Genomic DNA, 19,631 nt, shown 5'->3' on the forward strand with positions numbered 1-19,631 from the left:
AGTTCCTCAGAGTTCATTTCAGTGTTTGTAGACTCTAGCCATGTTAATGCCCTGAGAGCCACAGAGTAAGAGTACTTACTGCAGAACAATAGGGTTGTAATTTGATTTTGGAAGATACCATTTTAGGAATTACGACCACAGCAGGAATAGGGGAATAGTTTGGAAATTACTTTTAGAAAAGACGAATGCCCACACAAACACACTTCTATATTGTGTAAATCCTTGCTTTTCAGATGCCAACAAAGCAATAAAAGTTTAGACATAATCTGTACCACTAATTTAAAAAATAGTTCAGAATTGTGGTGAAGTATTGAAAACCGGTCTTTAAAAAAGTTTTATTACCTGAAGGAATCTCAGGCTCTCTAACAAATAAAAGGAAACAATGGTTTAATCTTGTACAGAAGAGTATAAACTCATTATGGTTAGATATAGAGAGAACCACGCAGAAATGCTTAGATGATGACTGGCTTTCTAAACATACTTGTATTCCTTACCACATCAGTCCTTGCAGAGTTGGTCACAGGGCAGTGGTAGGTCTCCCTTCGAAAGGGAGTGCTACAGTTGGGGCACAACTGAGCACCCTGCTTAATGTTTTACACATGGGTAGGTTTTACACATCCCAAATCTGGATGTAGGCTTCTTCTGTAGTCTGTAAAAAGCTGGTTCAGAAGTATTCAAACGGGAGATACCTACTTTGTTATGATCGTCTTTACTGTTCAGTAAAGATCAAAATATTTATTGGATATGAAACCTCTTCAGTGATAAAGAGAGTCTGCAAAAATAACAAGGAAGGAACATTTCTGAACTGGTACAGAACTCTGGGGAGAGGGGCTTCCAGATATTCCCCAAAGAATATCTGCATACTTGAGCAGCAGTTCTTAATATGGTGCTATCTTCTCCCTTGGGGCATTATCTACAAATGGGGGGGGGGAATGGTATTGGGGTTTGCAGCAGCTTCTAGAAGCCCGTGCAGGACAGTAATCTATCGCTCACCCTGCCCTGAGGCTAAAATTTCAGTTTAAAAAGTAGCACACAGAAAATCCAATTCAAGGAGTTGGCTGATAAATCATCCGGCACGAGGGTGCCATTGAATTACACCTAAGACCTATGGAACATACCCATATAACAAATAAATAGTTACCTGAGCTGGAGTGCTGTTTTTATGTCTTCGTGTTTTTTTTTCCTCTTGGCCATTTGGTGACAAATGTTCGTACTTGGTGGATGGTAGTGGATTAAAGGTTAAGAACCACTGAACTAGAGGCAGAGATGCACTGCAAGATTCAGTCACCACTGGCTTCTAATTTTGCTTAGTATTAGATTCTCATCTTACAGAGCTCTGAACCCACAGTGTTTTATTTAATCCATGTTTGTACTAGCCTCTTTCCTTTTCCAGCTTGTTTCTTTTCTTCCCACCAACCAACCTGTGTTAATCCCCCCCCCCCAACTTTCCTTCCTTCCCTGCCTTTGGCAGCCTCTACCCAGGAAAACTATGTCCTAGTTTTGGTCACTCAGTGAACTTTCATGGCAGAATGGGCATTCAATCTTGGGTCTCCCAGTTCCTAAGTACATTGTCCCAATCCATGAAGAGATGGCCAAATTGGAATACCAATCTCCTGATTGCTGTTGGTATTCCAATTTGGCCATCTCACAGGTCCTAGTCTGAAACTCCAACCCATGCTGGCTTTCATGCAGTAGACTTGGGGTGGGGTGGGGTAATCTTATTTTCACTTCCCGGACTATTTCCTCTTCTCCTTCCCCGAAAGCCCTAATAGTCTCTCCACTGAGGGCATTTGCTTCTTGAAGCTACAGGTGCTGATTCTATTATTTTGGTGGTTTCTAAACCTCCCATGTCTTTTTCCCCCTGCAAATTTGGGGCTTTTCTCCAGTTCTGACCTGGATAGCTCTAGGCTAGCCTGATCTCCTCAAATCTCAGAGGCTAAGCAGGGTCGGCCCTGGTGAGTATTTGGATGGGCAACACCCAAGGAACACCAGGGTCGTGACGTGGAGGCAGGCAGTCAAACCATCTCCGAACGGCTCTTGCCTTGAAAACCTGACGGGGTCGCCATAAGTCAGCTGTGACTTGAGTGGGGGGGGGAATCTACCGTGTCTGTCCACGGTCCTAGTCTCTGGATTTAAGTATCCACAGATCTGGCCATGCTAAAATATTAGAGATATTGATGATATATACACGCACAGACACGGCGTCTTTGGTCATCAACACAAGTAAACTTACTTGCTCATCAACACAAGTAAACTTTTTTAAAAAATATATATTTTTATTATTTTTCAACAAATAATATATTCATTTGACAATACAACCCATTTAGCGTTTTAAAAAAATATTAACAAATTCTTAGGCGTTCACCTTCTACATTAAATCTAATAAAATATGATGAACTTCCCCACCGGCCACCTCTCCCCCAGCATTAAATTGGTATCTCCTTTGTACTAATAATTTCTAATCCTGCTACACTGTTGTTTTAATATTATAATTCCCCCTTATACCTCTTCAAAAATAATAACAATATTAATAAGCAGGGGGAAAAGATAAAAAAACCATTAAGAAAGAAAAAAACAGACTACACAATGTATTAATACATTATTTTCCAAGCTTTCATTTCTGTCAATTATAATATAAAACTGTATTATCTAAGAAAAAAGCTAATTTCATAAGTAAACTTCGAGGCGACTTTCCGCAGAGGCAAGCGAGGAGGACGTCGCTGCGGCGGCGGCGGCCCCCCCAGTGAGCCAACAGAGGGCGCTGTCACACCGCCGCGTTCGTCCGTACTTCGCCGCGGTGGTGGCCGGGATTCTGGCGGAGTCTGAGGGCGGCGGAGAGGAGGCGCGAGAGCGGGCTGGAGGGGAGGGGAGGGGAGGGGAGGGGAGGGGGGGATGACAGGAGGCGGCAGCCGGCGAGGCATGAGGGAGCGCCGGGGGCCTTAGGACGCCGCCGCCGCCGCCGCCTCCCCGACGCGGCATGGCCGGTCTCATCAAGAAGCAGATTCTGAAGCACCTGTCCAGGTGAGCGGCGCCCGGGTTCGCCTCTGAGGGTCCCTCTCTCTCCCCCCCCCCCCGGTAGCGGCGAGAGTCCAAGAAGGTGGCGGGGCAGCCGCCCAAGGGAGGCTCCGCCGAGGGGCCCTGCGTCGGGGGGCGGGGCGAAGGGGGCTCTGCGACAGCGAAAGTGACCGGGGGGGGGGGAAGGAAGGCTTCGCAGCACCCCTCCTCTTCCCTTCCATGACCCTGTTTGTTTTGTGGCGGACCTCATTTCCCCCCCCCCTCCTGCTGCGTTTGGTTTATTCCTCCCTTGTCTGGTCTTTTTCTCTCTCGCGCACATGTACACTCGCTCAGAGGGCGATCTGCTCGTCCTTGCTCTGCCAGTTAAAAAACAAAACATAAAACCTCTGTTCATCTCTTCTATCCCTCCACTGGCACCCAGCGAGATCCTCCTGCAGATGTTCTCATTTAATCCCTCTGCTGTAATCCTCTTCCTTTCTGCAGATTAAAATGTATATATATATTTCCTCACTGTGTAATATCAGTGGTTCCCAACCTTTTTTTGACCAGGGACCACTAGGACTTTTATGTTCGGTGCAGGGACCCCAAGGTTCAAAATAAAAATGCCGAGAATTTGAAAATAAACTTTAATCATAACTGGTAGTTAAACATTAAACTTAGAATAATATTTGAATATATTTTTATAATAGAGAACTTTTAATTGAAAATATTTATTATGGGTTTATAACTTTGTTTCGCGGACCTTAATTTAGTTGTCACGGACCCCTGGTTGGGAACCAGTGGCTGTAGTTAGACTGTGTATTTGCATATGCACTCACTTCCTCTAGGTTCTTCACCCTTCAGTTAAAATTTGTGCCCGGTGTTTGAAAACCTGACAGCGCTGCCTGAGATGCTGTTTGCACCTGCCTGTATTATTTGTTTAGTCTTCCTGTTTCAATATCCTGGTGCCCAGAGGCTTGAGCTGTTGGCGGAGTTTGCTTAGTTGGAACCATGTACTTCAAACTGATAGCATGCGGTATGGGAAACTCTGTGAAAAAAATAGTTACTACCTGTTGGGTTTATAGGAAGGGCATGAGAAGGGGCAGTTAATATGGAGAGAATAACTGACTCCATAGGGTCGCCATGAGTCGGAAGCGACTTGACGGCACTTGACACACACACACAAGTGACTATGTTACTTGTTGATGCAATAAACTGAACAAAAAACCCACTGCCTTAGGAAACGGTATGTTGGGGCAACCATTTAACATGTTGCAATTATATTGGAGAAATGATTGAAGACTGAAATGACTGAAGGAGGTAAGTACTCCTTCCATGGAGGTCTTTAAGCAGAGGCTAGATGGCCATCTGTCAGCAATGCTGATTCTATGACCTTGGGTAGTTCATGGGAGGGAGGGAGGGCATCTTCTAGGCATGGAGTAGTAGGTCACTGTGTGTGTATGTGGGGGGGTAGTTGTGAGTTTCCTGCATTGTGCAGGGGGTTGGACTAGATGACCCTGGTGGTCCCTTCCAACTCTATGATTCTATGATTTATGATTCTATGACTAGGGTCATGAATGAAGAAATGTGGGTTGTGGTCTGGCTTTTGGTAAACTAGGTTCATACGTCATTTCATCTGTGTCATTTGTGAGTTGCTGATACCATGGATGCAATCAACAAGACGTCTCTTAGGCTGGGGGGGGGGAGTACAAATGCAACATAAGGTGATGATACCATTTATTTAAGAGTTTTAAAGCCCCAAAACGTAGAGACCGTTAAACTACCCTTGTTTATGGTAATGAAAAATCAAAGACAGGAAGGCTTAACAGCTTAATAATAATGATTGCATGCTCTCAAGCCACAACTGACTCATGGCAATCCCAGAACCATGGGGTTTTGAAGGCAAGAGATGAGCCATTGCATTCCTCTTCATAGCAACCCCAGTCTTCCTTGGTGGTCTCTCATATTTGAGTATTAACCATGGCTGACCCCCTGCTTAGCTTCTAGGCTCTGAGGGGAGAGGGCTATTCAGGCTGCTAAACAGCTTGCAAGAGGTTAATTGCTGTGTTAAGGCTTTTCCATGTGATCACTACTATGTGCTCCAATCACTTTTTTCCCCTTTCTCAAAATAACTTTCAGGTCCTTGATGGTGAGATATCCTGGCCCCACATTGCTGCTCAGGGACAGCCATTATCCTCTGTCTCCTTTAAAGTATATGGCTGCATGCTGTGGTGCAGGAGAAGGGGGAGTGCACAGCTGTTGGAGGCAGTTGAGGGAAAGGCTGTTGTCATGCCTGTTTGCCTCAGGCAGCTGACTCTGAAGAGCAAGGGAAGTGGTTCTGTGGCATGTGGCACCTTGGAAACCCTCACAGGATGCACCTTGTTGGAGAAGTATTCCTGTGCTGATACAGGAGCCCATCCTTTGCAAAACATTTTTTAAAAAGATAAAAAAGACAGGTCCAAAACAGTGTAGGTGAATGGGAGTTTGGGTGGATGGGGGCATTAGCCTTAGAAACTACAGGTCAACATTTATTTATTTTAGCGTGTCTATGGTGTATATTCCAACTGATTCTGTTTACTAGGGATAGTTCATATTTTCTGGTCCCTGTCCCTGATAAACCACTGTGCCTAGATTTGTATTTTGTGGCTGACTTGTTCAAACTGTAAATTGCTAGTACTGTCATTCTTCAAGATTCAGCTCTTTCCCCTGTATACAGTATACAACACAATCTAATGCATTATTGCTCATTTCAGTGGGATTTACTTACTAATATATTTGTGGAGAATTGCATCCTAGGTGTCTGAGTTGGATACATCTTATTTCTAAAGCATGTGCCATGAACTTTAAGGGGCACAGACCGCTATTACATGGACCTACCTGTGAAGATAGCTTGGAAACGTTATCTGGTAAAGAATGCTACAGCTTGATTGCTGTCAGGAACTAGGTGGAGTATGTATATCACTCCTGTCTGCAATCACTATATTGGTTACCTATAAATCCCTGTGTTCATTTCAAGGGGGTTGTTATTACTTTTAAAGTCCTTTGTGGCCTAGGTTCCACATATCTAAAGGACCACCTCTCCTGATATGCCCCACTGTGACAGCTGTACTCATCTGAGCAAAGTCTTCTGAAAGAGTCCTCTGGAAACGGATAAGATCAACAGTGGGCCATACCTGAACATTTTCTGTGGTGGCTCTCACTTTGTGGAATAGCCTGCCTGAGGCGGTCAGGAAGGTCTCCACACTTTTATAGTTCCATATAATGCAAACAATTGAATTTTTCAGGAGGGCATTTCAATAAAAAGAATAGGATTGTCTTAGAAGTTATTGGTTAGGAGGGCACTTTAAAGGGAAGATGGTTGTAGTTTAGTGCACTGCTTATTTAGCATATTATCTTGTTTGTACTTTTTTTTTAGTTTTTGCTGACTGGTAGCATTGTTTATGGAGTATGTTCTGTTTTCCTTTATTGCATTGTTTTGGTTATTTTGTAATCTGCCAAGTCTCAGCTAGAAAGTAAATACTGTAAGTAGTAAAGTAGTAGAAAGTGATACTATAAGTAAAGTAATAAAAAACATAACAATATACTTAGTATAATATAAATCAAAATCAATGTTGAAGATGAGATATATTTTGAATGAATGGCGAACTATTGTCGGATTATTTTTTCAAATGTTTATCTTTAGCCTAGAGAGAACATGCATAAAAGTAATACAATTTTAAACTGTAAAAGAACCAATTACAAAAATGTGACTGAACCCATATTCTGTAAACAGTCACATTTGTTTTGACTGTTCTAGCTGAAGGATGAATGACCTATCCGAAGCTGTAAAATATTGCTGTTGAGGTACTGGGGAAGTGATATTCTTGCAACAGAAGCACGGTCCTAACGGCGGGTTTGTGAATCCCTCATACAAATTAATGCCAAATACGCAGTTATTGTGTTAAATCATTATTAAGGCGTGTTTGTTGTGTTAAGACACAATTAGCTGGCTGAAGGCAGTATTCTAGACTTTGATCAGTTGCTGAACAATGTGTGCAAACTTTAATGGAAGTGTCTGGTCTGCAGCATGCAGTTAATGTATTCTGTGAATCACCGTTTACTCATAGTGGTGCCTTTCAAGAAACCATAGCAAAACAGGAGTATAAGCCTGTTGATAGGCACTTTTGTTTCTCAAACAGATCTTGTTTTGGCAGATAACAGAGGACAATGCATCAGAACTGTCATAATAAATTAAAATAGCAGATTCTCCTACTGAGGCTCCGGCGTCTTGATTTATGGGTTATTTCCTTCCATCATCAGGGTAGGCAGGACTAAATTCTTTTGACTTCCTGTCTTCCCCGTGGCGGGAAATAGCCTGCAAAATCTCAGTTCCGTCCTGCCTCAGAAGGGAACGCAGGTCATAAGCACAGCTCTGTGCTTATTTAGCTTAGAGTTAGCCTTTTGAGGTTATTTAGATTAGCTCCTTGTGTTTTTGTTTGTTTGTATTAGCTATCCTCTGTCTTTGTGTTACCTACCCTCCCTTGTTTCCCTTGGTGAGAGTGAGTAGTTAATTGGATCCCCGAGGATATATTCCGGAGATTCCGATGGCGGACGTATCTGTGGAGAGGGAGGACGACCTCCTCTCTGTCACAGACTATCAGTTGGGGCTGGTCCAGTCCGCCCCGAAGGAGTCAGATACTCCTACTCCCAATGCCCACAATGCTGGTGCCTTAGGGAGAAAGAAATTGGAGGGCTCTGTGCAGAGCGGGGATGAGGCGCCTAAGGGCAAAAAGGCGCAACGTCGCTTAAGAAAGCCGCTGCAAGCCTGCAGGGCGTTAAAAAGAGAAGGTGCGGTCACAAAACGGGAGGAACGATGAGAGCCGGGGGAAATCTCCCGCCTACTCGATTCTTGCCGAAAGCGCTGTGAGCATGTCTCCCGCGGCTTCACTGACAGCGGCTTCGGGCATTACATCAGGAACCGGTAACATCTCCTCCATTTTCCCGGGGGCGGGCGGCCATTTTCCCTCCTCCTTGCGGGAAGCGGCCATTTTCCTCCCCCTTTTCCAGCGGGAAGTGGATTCCCCCCCACTTATCTGTCAGCGCTGCTGCAAACCCCCCCCCCCATTTTCTCTAATGGCGGGAGGTCAGATTCCTCCTCCTGCGCCAAGGGCGGCTGCCCAGGTGCTTACTTGAGAGGAGGCGGACGAGTGGATTAATCTAGCATTACAGAGGCAGTGGCAGACGTTTCATGCCTACCAGATGAGAATCCCACCCCGGGGGCCAGTTGAGTCACCCACCTCCTCATCCTCCAGATCCCACTCCATGGAGGGAGGGGCTGCTACCCTCCCTGGGCCAGGTCCCTCTGTTAGTTCTCAATGGCTGCAAAGGCAGCACTGAAATCTCAAACCACTTATCTTAATTCTGCTGGCACTAGTTCCCAGATGTCTTCCCTCGATACGGACGAGGAGAAAGAAGAAGGAGAGTTTGACTCCGAAGCTGAGTCAGTCCCACTGGAAGAGCCTCAGATTCGCCTCTTTAATGGGGAGGATTATCAGGCCCTTTTGGCAAAGGCTATTTTAGCCCTGGACCTGAATGAAGAAGCCTCTGCAACAGAGGATTCCAAGACTAAGCTAAAACAGGGAGTGGCAGAATGCTTTCCTAGAAAGCAGCCACGTCATAATTTAGTACCATTCCCAGAGTTTTTTCTAAGAGCTGTTCAGGAGGAGTTGGCCAGTCCAGCATCCAATAAACAGACCCCTCCATCTATCAAAAAATTATATACCCTCGCTCCACATGCAATGAACCTTTGAAAGTGACACTTGTGGACGCACCAGTGATAGATTTACAGTCCCCAGGCCTCGTTCCTGAGGATGGTATGGGATCTCTGAGGGATCAACTGGACCGAAAGGCGGAGGCTCTAACTAGAAGAGGTCATGAGAACGCGGCATTGGCCATCCAGGCCAATGCTACAACATCCATTTTCGCAAGAGCCTCTTATCTTTGGGTGAAGAAACTCATCCAATTAGTCCCTCCCGAACATCATAGGATAGTGGGAGGATTAGAAAGAGTCCAGGACGCCATCACCCTAATGGCTGATGCCTCACTAGACTCCATGTCTTTTACAGCGCGTTCCATGGAGTCAGTAACATCAATACGAAGAGCATTGTGGCTCAGGGCCTGGCCAGCAGATTATAAGGCAAAAACAACCTTAATGGCCTACCCCATCCAGGAAGGGCGACTGTTTGGGGAAAAATTAGATAAGATTTTGGTGGAGACAAAAGATAAAAAGCAGGCCTTACCTAAAATATTTAAGAAGGAACCACGAGCCCCAGGTTTCCAGCCCTTTCGTTCCTCAAGGGCAACAAATAGGTATCGCTCAGACTTCAGAAAGGGATCGTGGAACTCCTCACGACCCTTCCGAAGGGGGGGGGAGAAATTTTCCAAACCTCAGAACCAGCAGTTCCGTTCTGACAGAGGGGACAAATTTCCAAAGAATAACCCCCAGTGACGCCCATCAGTTACCAGTGTGGGGCAGACTTCTCTTTTACAGTTCCAGGTGAACCACCTCACAACCTGACCACTGGGTCTCTCAAATTATCTCCAGGGAGTACCTTCTAGAATTCACATCCCCCCCCCCCAAGGATCGATTCCTAAGATCCCCCCTACCCCTCAGGGCAGAGAAACACAGCAGAACACTCAGGGCCATTCAACATCTAATGTCTATCAGTGCCATAGAACTGGTCCCCACCCTCGAAAGGGGTCTGGGGATTTATTCCATATTTTTTACAGTCCCCAAAAAGAATGGGGACTGGAGAGCCATCCTGAATCTAAAATATCTAAACAGACGGATGGCTCGAAAACATTTTCATATGGAAACAGTAAAATCAATAATAGATTCACTGCTCCCAGGCACATTTATGAAGGCAGTGGACCTGACCGAGGCCTACCTGCATGTGCCTATCCACCCTTCACACAAACGCTTCCTCCGGTTCACTTTTGGACAAGACCATTTTCAGTTCCGGGCCCTCCCCTTCGGGTTGGCGTCCATACCGAGGGTCTTTTCCAAGATCCTAGTGATGGTCATCTCCTCACTCAGACAGGAAGGAATCAGGATGACATCCTGATCTGTGCACAGTCAGAACATCAGTCTAGAATTCACACAAGTGAGGGTGGTTCAGCTTCTGCAGGAACATGGATATTTAATCAATTTTCAGAAAAGCTCCCTCTCACCTTCCCAGTCAATGGGCCACCTGGGAGTGAGAATAGATTCAACTCTCAATGCCCTCTCATTACCTCAGGAACGCATTCAGAAACTAATCAATGTTTCTTATTCCATAGCCAGGTCAAGGAAAGCCGGTGTCATGTCCCTGGCGAAATTGCTGGGACTAATGGTGGCCTGTATAGCGGTCGTACCCTGGGCGCGATTCTCGCTTTCACAGATTGCAGGTGTTGCATACAGGCAGGAACCAGGCTGAGGTGCTTGGCCTCTGACTCCACTCCCAGCAATGGAGAGTACTGGGGGGAGCTAATGGTGGGACTAATGGTGGCCTGTATAGCGGTCGTACCCTGGGCGCGATTCTCGCTTTCACAGATCGCAGGTGTTGCATACAGGCAGGGACCAGGCTGAGGTGCTTGGCCTCTGACTCCACTCCCAGCAATGGAGAGTACTGGGGGGAGCAGAGCCTGTTGCGGTTTACTCTTCCCGGTAGTGTGGGTGGACTGAGTGCGTAACCAAGGCAGCACTCTAAACAAGGATCAGGTTCACTCACCAGTACAAGTTCCTTTGCATCAAGGTCTAGGCTCGGTCCTCCCAGGTTCTGCAGGGACACCAGAAGGGCAGGAGCTGGTAGCTGGCACCTAAGCAAGATAATACTGTGCGCAGAGATCTCAGCACGAGCAGCAGAGCTTGTAGTAATTAGCAAAGTTGTTCCCACACTGACTGACTGTCCCCCCTAAGATTTATGGCTGTTCCTCCTCACTCCCTTCCCGGGCCAGATGTTCTGCATCACTCGCTGGTGTCGGTTCCTGCAAACACAACTAATCTCGCGCTGCGACGCCTCTCCTGCAAACTGAGCCGAACCTTTGATCTTTGACGGCTAACTGGGTTGGGTGGGTCTGGAGGTAATAACCTTCTCTGTTCCTCTGCTCCTTCCCAATATGTACCACCTTCTTCTGCATCTGTCGTCTTTGCTGGTTCAGACCTATGGTCCAGTCGCCCTGGTAAGACTTCCACCGGTGCGTCACCCTGCTCTGCCACACCTTCCTCCTCTTCTTCCGAGGAGAGTTCAGGCTGACTCACGACAGCAGGAAATCAACCTGCCGTCCTTTTGCCCTAAGCCATCAGGGTCCAAGGAATGGGCCTGGCACACTCTAGACTTACGTAGGGCTCTACGTATATACATTGACAGAACCAAAGACATTCGTTAGACTGACTATATGTTCATAGGTATTAGCAACCCCATTAAGGGTAAAAGGATGTCGATAGCAGCTATTAGCCACACCCTTAGACTTTGCATCATTCAGGCATATAACTCCTCGGGAGTTATTGCTCCACAGGGGATAACAGCTCATTCCTTGCGCAGCGCGGCCACCTCAGCGGCCTTTGATAGGCAAGCACCGGTGGAAGAAATTTGCAAGGCCGCTTCATGGGCATCAATATCTACCTTTATCAAACATTATAGGGTAAATACGTGGGCATCGGCTCAGGCGGCCTTTGGCCGTAGAGTTCTTCAGCACGTAGTGGAATAGGGTGCACTACCCACCCAGTTGGGAGCTCTTGGAGGTCCCACAAATCAAGACGCCGGAGCCTCAGTAGGAGAATGGAGCATTGTTTACTCACCGTGAATTCTCCTTCTCTCCTGAGGCGAAGGCGTCTTGCCCACCCGGCACACGTTAGGATTCACAGTTTAGGATTGTAATCTAGATTAAAATGTTATTTGCATATTTCCGGGGATTTCAAGTTGAGTCTCTGAGAGGTTCAGTTCAACCTTCCTTGGGTCTTGTTCCTGGGATTTTTGTTGTCAATTCATTTGCATGTTAATTATCAAGGAGCTTCATTCCTGTTGTTAATAGCTAGACAAGACTGTAACTGAGGTTTTGCAGGCTATTTCCCGCCAAGGGAAGACAGGAAGTCAAAAGAATTTAGTCCTGCCTACCCTGATGATGGAAGGAAATAACCCACAAATCAAGACACCTTCACCTCAGGAGAGAAGGAGCATTCACGGTGAGTAAACAATGCTCCATTTACTAAAACACATCATGCCTTTTGAGACACTGGCAAAATATTTGCTACCATAAAGCCAAACTTATTGTTTTATGTTATTATTTTTAAAGAAGTGTTATGAAAAACAGAGAGGTGATGCTTTTGATGTTAAGTGGGTTTAGAACAAACGAGAAGGGAGAGGAAAGAGTTTGAGAAAGGAGTATGGTAATTCTGATGACACTGGAGGTACAGCTAGGTGGTAGGAAGTAGCATAGAATTTGGCAATGTAGGATTGTTTAAGAGAGGAGGGGCTTTTCCGCATGGGGTTTCCCCCCCCCCATCGGTTCTGTTCCTATACTTCTTTGGTTTATCCCCCAATTTCTGCATGCATTTTTGCGTCTTTAGATTTTTTCCTTTTTTGTCTCTCCCCCGCTTCCCGCCCCCCCCCCCGGTTCTTTTGAAACCAGTTTTACCCCAATCTTTTTCTGGAAGCTGATTTTGAGTCGGCTTTCCCCCCATGCATAATGTTTCTGTCAGTTTTCTTTGTCCCACCCACTCCCACCCATCTCTGTTTCACTTTTCACTGATTGGACTGTCGTCATCAAACCACTTCCTCTCTTCCTTCCCAATGATTTTTTTAAAACAGTCCTAAAATATTGATATATTGATATAGTGTTGTAATGATACTTTAAGCAAGTTCTCTGAATTCCCAGCTTTAATTTTGAAGAAAAAAAAAAGCCTCTACCCTCTTCCTTCACAGAGATATAAGGAAAAAGGCATATATCTGTGAGGGAAGAAGCTTGAGAATGGATTTTTTTTTTTTTAATGAAAGCTGGGAATTCAGAGAACCTGCTTAAACTCTCATCACAGCACTATATTGACATCAGTATTTTAGGGGCTTTTTAAAATGGGGGGTGCTGTGAATGCCCCCCATTTAATTATTTATTATTAGATTTATAGGCTGCTTTTTCCTGGACAAGCCAGGCTCAGAGCAGTCTTCCTTGAAAATTCTGATTACTTAAGCCATGTGCGGAAGAACCTGTGAAAATGCACAGGGAGGGCAGATGGGCGGAAGAACCATGCCCAAACCAATTCCAATGCTTGTGGATTGACTGACAAGAAAATCAGGAATGTTGAGCATGCAGAAAGGCCCAAGTTTGGGGAGTGGTTGAAAGAGAGGCTCAGGACCACTGGTGTTGGGCAGCAGAGCACACAGTAAGGTCTTGGGTGTATCTTCCCAAATGATTGAGCCAGATCAGGCGCATAGTTTCGGGATGTGTAATCAGGAAACTGTGCAACTGAGTTCAGTTCCAAGAAGGTAGTCTGAAGAAGCAGAGTGAGGCCAAGACCAGGACAAGAGTTTAGTGTTCCCTACATCAATTAAAATGTTACTGTTCTCTGTTGTATACAATAACACATGGAGTGACCTAGAGTTAACAGGATACTGGTTTGTCATTTCCAAATGTCTGCCACTTCTTTATTTCTTCCCCTTTGTAACTGAATCTATATCTTGGGCAATTGATGAAGCTGATAAACTATTTCTGTGCATTTCAGTACAGGCAGTGTCTTCTTCTTCAAGACTTTTTTGTACCTGAAGAAGGTAATCCTGGAATTTTGGCACTTCTGGTGGTTTCCTAGTTTATGTGAATGGTTGGGACAGAGAGAAATGGATAACAGGACTGATGGTGCCAAAAAGTTAAACAAGTCTATCTAGCGCTATTAGGATAGGTTTTATTAGCATATTAAAGGCTAGATCACACATTAGGTGCAAATATATTTAACCCCCAGGAATCCTATTTTATAATGAAAGGCAGTTTTGGGAGTTAGGGTAACGTTTTCAGTGGTGCAGCGGTGGGTGCGGTGTATATAACCCCTCCCCCCATCAGTTTTTCTACCCATCTGGTTCCAGATACATGTTTACCAAATAGCACAGGATGGGGAGTTTCAGTGGGAAGCTGGGGAAATGCTTGTTTAAAAATTGCTCCCTCCTGAAGTTGCTTTTCATTGCAAGAAGCAGCCATCAAGTTTTAAACAGCCACATGTTTCTTTGTGAATGTGCAGTTTGGAACAAAGTCTGCTTGGAGAAGAAGAAACTTGTCCTGGAAGAGGAGGACTTGGTTTTTATATGCCGACTTTCTCTGCCACTTAAGGGAGAATCAAACCGGCTTACAATCACCTTCTCTTCCACTCCCCACAACAGACACCCTGTGAGGTGGGTGAGGCTGAGAGAGTGTGACTCGCCCAAGGTCACCCAGCTGGCTTCATGTGGAGGAGTGGGGAATCAAACCCGGTTCTCCAGCTCAGACTCCACCGCTCCAAACCATCGCTCTTAGCCACTACACCATGCTGGCTGTTAACCACTACACCATGCTGGAGTAGAGTACCCTTCACATGGGGAGGGGGGTGGTGGAACATAAGATTGAGGAAGTTGTTCAGAAACCAAGGTTATGAGTCATTTAGCTCCCAGAAAGTCCTTTGGGATTCCAACGCAACTCATAGTCTTGAGATGTTTTTTATTGAACTCACTTTATGGGTACTGCAACATACATTGTTGCATCTTATTCGTAGGTGCCAACCCACAGAGGGATAGGAATACTACAATTCTTCAATGTCAGCTTCAAATATTTAAGTTTTTAAAGCCTATACTTAAGATATATTGGGATCCTCTTTTGACAGTTGCTATAGAAACAAACTATTGTTGCATTAGTATTGTGTACTTGTTATTCAGTCTCCTCAGTTGTTTCGGAGAGGCTTTCCTCTATTTTCTTTCAAGGGACTTTGCTGCTAAATGCTTACTCTGTGTGTGTGTGTGTGTGTGTGTGTACTTGTTGGCAGTTTGCATATGAAGTAACTACTGTTCATTGCTGTCTCCCACCATGTAGTATCTTGTACGCAGGCTTTTTGGAGTGTCAAATGACACATGATCTGGTGATCTTTTGAGCCAGCAGTTAGATTAAGGAACAATAGTAGTCTGAGATTCACTTCTGGATTCTTTCAGTGTTTATAGAATGCTGCAGTGTTTTGGTTGCTCGTCATGCTGAGACATAGTTCCCTCAGTGATTTCATTTAAAATTAAACATCTCCGTGTTAGTTGACAAAAGTTTGAGATATTATTTCCTGAGTGTACTAATCGCAACACTTTCCATTCATGGCCTTTAACATTCACAATTATTTCCCCTTCATTTGTGTGTATGTATTAGCATACTGAGAATTTACTTCATGCATCTAATGAAGTTTATGCTACTAAACATCTGTTAGTCTTTAAGGTGTCACAAGACTCTTTCTTTCCAGAGTGTGGTGGACTAATTTCAACTATTAAGGAAAACAGAGAGCCCAAAATTATGAAAACAATGTTTTAATATTTATTTTGGAATTGTGCTGTTATTATAATTATCTTGTCAAAAGGTTCTATGGTTATAAGGACTAGAAACATCCTTTAAAATGGTTGCTGAAAGCATGGTCCAGTAATACAGATCTGTTCATTTTTCAGAAGAAGAATAGAACTGTTGTTTAGAAAAGTGCTGCATTTCTGGGGAAACCTCCAAAGAATTATATTTGGTTTAATTTTATTGAAGCACCTCCATTCACTATTGGATGTAGTGTCTTTCTCTTAGTACTTGTACCTTTAAAATAAGGATAGTTGTGTCCATTTTAGAAGTCTTGTAGCACAAATGTAATGGCATAAACAGATGAAATGCATAATGGCTTTTATATTTTCAAAGGAAGAGTGGCCAGTGCTTCTTTGTGCTGATATGTTTTGGTGCCATCTGTGATCTTAGGTTAGCCTAACCTGATTAGCCTTATCCTGCATCACTAATTTAAAACTGTAACAGAGCACTATAGGGGCTTTCGCTATTCCTTCTACAAGCAACACCTCCCCTGCCCCATTTTTTTTGCCTTAAAATCAAGCTTGACCAATAAATTTTCCTACTCTAAAAACAAGCCCCTGTTCTTTAATTGGAAATTGTCGTGTGATATATTAAAAGTTTGTTTTTGTGTGTGTAAAAGATGAAACTAGGCTTGCCAGGTCCTCCCCCTGAACACTAGCTGGAGGAGGGGAGGACAGTGCTCCAAGTAGGGTGATGCATTAAAGGCGTTATGACACTGTTCCTATTTTGGATGTTTTTCTAAGATGTCTGCCTGCCTGCATTTTTTTCCCTTACAGTGCAAAGTAGACATCAAACGTCTTGGGTCCTGAGATCTGTGGGTGGTTTCTGACTTTAGCATGCATGATGTTTTCAGAGCAAAATGTGGATGAAAAGAAGGAAAAAAGGAAGTGGGCAATCATATGAAATGAATGGAGGACAGGAAAGGGAAAGCATGTGGGTAGTCCAGGTTGGAGTTTTTAGTGGTAGAGTCAAGAAGTGCTGAGTTTTCAAGACCTGAGCATGGCTGTTAGTGATAAGACATTTAAAAGGTCATTAATTCATAGGGTTGCCATTACTCAGAAGCCTCTTGACAGCCCATAACACAGACACAACCACAAGTGAAAACATTCCAGGGTAGTTTGGTATAACCAAAGTGATTTCAATCAATAAGGAAAGGGCTGATTTTGAACACACTGCTAAAATTAAGTTTCCCATAGGTACTTTGTAAATTAAGATGTTTTAATGGATAGATCAATAATCATACACTATTGTTTAGGTAATTCACAGTGGGTAGCCGTGTTAGTCTGTCTGCAGTAGTAGAAAAGGGCAAGAGTCCAGTAGCACCTTAAAGACTAACAAAAATATTTTCTGGCAGGGTATGAGCTTTCGTGAGCCACAGCTCACTTCTTCAGATGAAGAACTATTGTTTAGGAATCATATAACTAAACAAACTGCTTACTCACTGTATCCAGGAAGGTATACTTTTTGTGTGTGATGTTTTTATTAATTTTAGAAAATGTTGCATGGTTCATTGCTTGTGTAATTCATAAATGTGTTTATTATGTATGTCTCAAGTATAGGCCAGTACCGTAGTTGCTGAGCAAAAAAAATTCATAAGATGAAAAGGCAATTTTCTTTTTTGTTTATAGAGAGTAAATATTCATAATTTGGGGAGTGAATTATAGGGCTCATGAAGTTAATGAGTATAAAAGGAGTACACTAGCAGTTCCAGCCTAAGTAGAATTACACTATTTTCTAAGCCCATAGACTTCAATGAATTAGCAGGCTGTAACTCAGGATGGTACTGCTGCTAATCATTCCATTCATTGGAGTCTCCAAAAAGAAGGGAAAAAAGAGGGGGTCCTTGGGTTGCTACAATCAGAACCACTGGTCATTCAGAAAACATGGCCATTATTTTCTTCTTGGTGCTTTCAGGGCTATATGTTTGTTCCTGTTTTTATTAATCTTTGACTATCCATGTGTTCCCATTTTAGAATACATCAGTTGCTCCCCTGCACTCCTGAACGGGATAGCACTGCTTATATAGGAGAGCTTTACTTTCGGCACTGTTTATATCATAGCCTCCTTCGGTAGCTGAGAAATTTTCAGCATCTCATTTGGTCATATCTTGTTGCAGCTGAAGGGAAGTACTAAAACCACAGAACTCTGAGCTGTTAAAAATGAATGCTGATAAACTTTTACTGGAATGAAACTTTAATACAGAAAGGTGCTCCTCTTAAAGGTTCTGTGCGTTTGACAGATAGTCAACATAATTCCCTTGTTAAAATTAAAGCTCAGGCCTGAGCTCAGGCCTGAGGCACAAACCTCAAAACAAGGAAGAACCAAACTGGATTTTTTATTTGCCTTCTACTGCTGAAAGTTGTAAAGATAGGTACATATTTATATTAATGACACGGGGCATACTTTGGGCACTTCAAGACCATCAGTTGTTATAGAGCCCCAAAAGAGATCTGGTCTTATGAGCTTTCTGTTTGACAAACAAGGATAGTTCTCTTTTTAAAAAGTTGTTTGAGATGCTTAGACTATATTGTTGAATCAACTTGGCCTTTGGTGATATTCACTGTGGTTTTGGATACTTCTGTGCATAAATGTTTCTTAGGATTTTTTTCAGCAATAAAATGGGGCTAAGATTCATCTGCCATGATGTTGCTGGGATTAAAGCTTTAAATTATAAAGTATGAATAGGAAGAATAAATTCCAAAGCAAGGAACGGAAATTGTTTCAATCATGAGTATCAGTGCCATCTTCAGTATACTAGGTAAGCACTCCTACAATCACAACCCTATGCAAGTTTACTCCAAAATAAAACCTGAGTCTGAGTACAAAGGCATAAAGCTTAAAATGCATAAAAGAGCCAAATGATATTATTTTACATGCTAAGTTATAAATAATGCATTTTATGTTGTTAGAGCAGTAAAATAAGTTTAGGTGTGTATGTATTTCATATAGTTCAATCCTCCCATGGAAAAAAATAGGAAATCCCCCCCCCCCAGCTTCAAATTTTCTGGGAATTTTATGTCCTTAAGCACAACTCCAAGCCAAGAAACATAAAATTACGTCGACCAAGGCTTTTTAAAAGCCATTCAGGCACATGCCTTTGGAATAAGTAGAATTAAAAGGAAAGGAAAGGGCCCAGGCTGTAGAGAGCAAGGAAACAGGAGACGTGGGAGGAATGCTGCCAGCTTGCAGGCACAAAAGTCGCACATAGTCATAAAAACGCACTCTATGATGATTTGGGATATGTTGATCAAGCATGCGCAACCAGCAATTACTCAGCTATTATACTGCCTGCTGCCAATTGCACTGATGCAAAACTATTCACTAATATTGCTTCAGAGATGGGAATGCCAGGAACCTTACAAAAAAGTGTGATTCATGCTTGAACTTGTCTTGTTCAAAATGTCTGGGCTTTTGTTGTTGTTGGGTTCATCTTTTAATCACCTTGAAAATCGGCTTGTCAGTTTTCAGCATCCATGATATGGTAGGAATTCTTGGTGACCCAACTAATGTACACTGTGTGTACATGCACACATTCTTTTATGGATGAACTTTTTAATTCTTAAGCTTTATTAGTTTATGTTTGTTTACCATTCCCTGTACAATATTATACCACCTGTTTATTCTGTGGTTACTTAACTTCTTAAATTTTTCCATTGCTTAACTCAGCCAGTAGAATTCCATGCCCAGCAAACTGAGGGGTGGTGCTTGCTTGCTGCTCTGTGCTTCTAGGGATATTCCTGGGGGGTGGAATGAGGAAAGTTTGCGTGTACAACCTGAAACCTGCTGTGTTTGGGAAACAATGGGAACTTTGGTTCTTGTAGGTTATCCGCGCTGTGTAACCGTGGTCTTGGTATTTTCTTTCCTGACGTTTCGCCAGCAGCTGTGGCAGGCATCTTCAGAGGAGTAACACTGAAGGACAGTGTCTCTCAGTGTCAAGTGTGTAGGAAGAGTAATATATAGTCAGAAAGGGGTTGGGTTGAGCTGAATCATTGTCCTGCAAAAAGTATCAAAGGTAATGTGCTAATCATTGTCCTGTAAGTATCAAGATAATGTGCTAATGGGGGTGT

General features: G+C 43.6%; 1 protein-coding gene across 1 annotated transcript in view; it reads left to right on the forward strand.

Annotated features, from left to right (window-relative positions):
• Nucleotides 1-2,927: 2,927 nt before the first annotated feature.
• BLTP3A (bridge-like lipid transfer protein family member 3A) overlaps nucleotides 2,928-19,631 on the forward strand; it is a 55,830-nt gene continuing 39,126 nt past the window's right edge. The window contains exon 1 of the mRNA XM_056845226.1: nucleotides 2,928-3,021. Coding sequence (XP_056701204.1) covers nucleotides 2,978-3,021 — 44 coding nt within the window. The 5' untranslated portion in view covers nucleotides 2,928-2,977. The remainder of the gene's footprint in view (nucleotides 3,022-19,631) is intronic.

The sequence above is a fragment of the Euleptes europaea genome, chromosome 2 (assembly GCF_029931775.1).
Source record: "Euleptes europaea isolate rEulEur1 chromosome 2, rEulEur1.hap1, whole genome shotgun sequence".
Classification (NCBI taxonomy): domain Eukaryota; kingdom Metazoa; phylum Chordata; class Lepidosauria; order Squamata; family Sphaerodactylidae; genus Euleptes; species Euleptes europaea.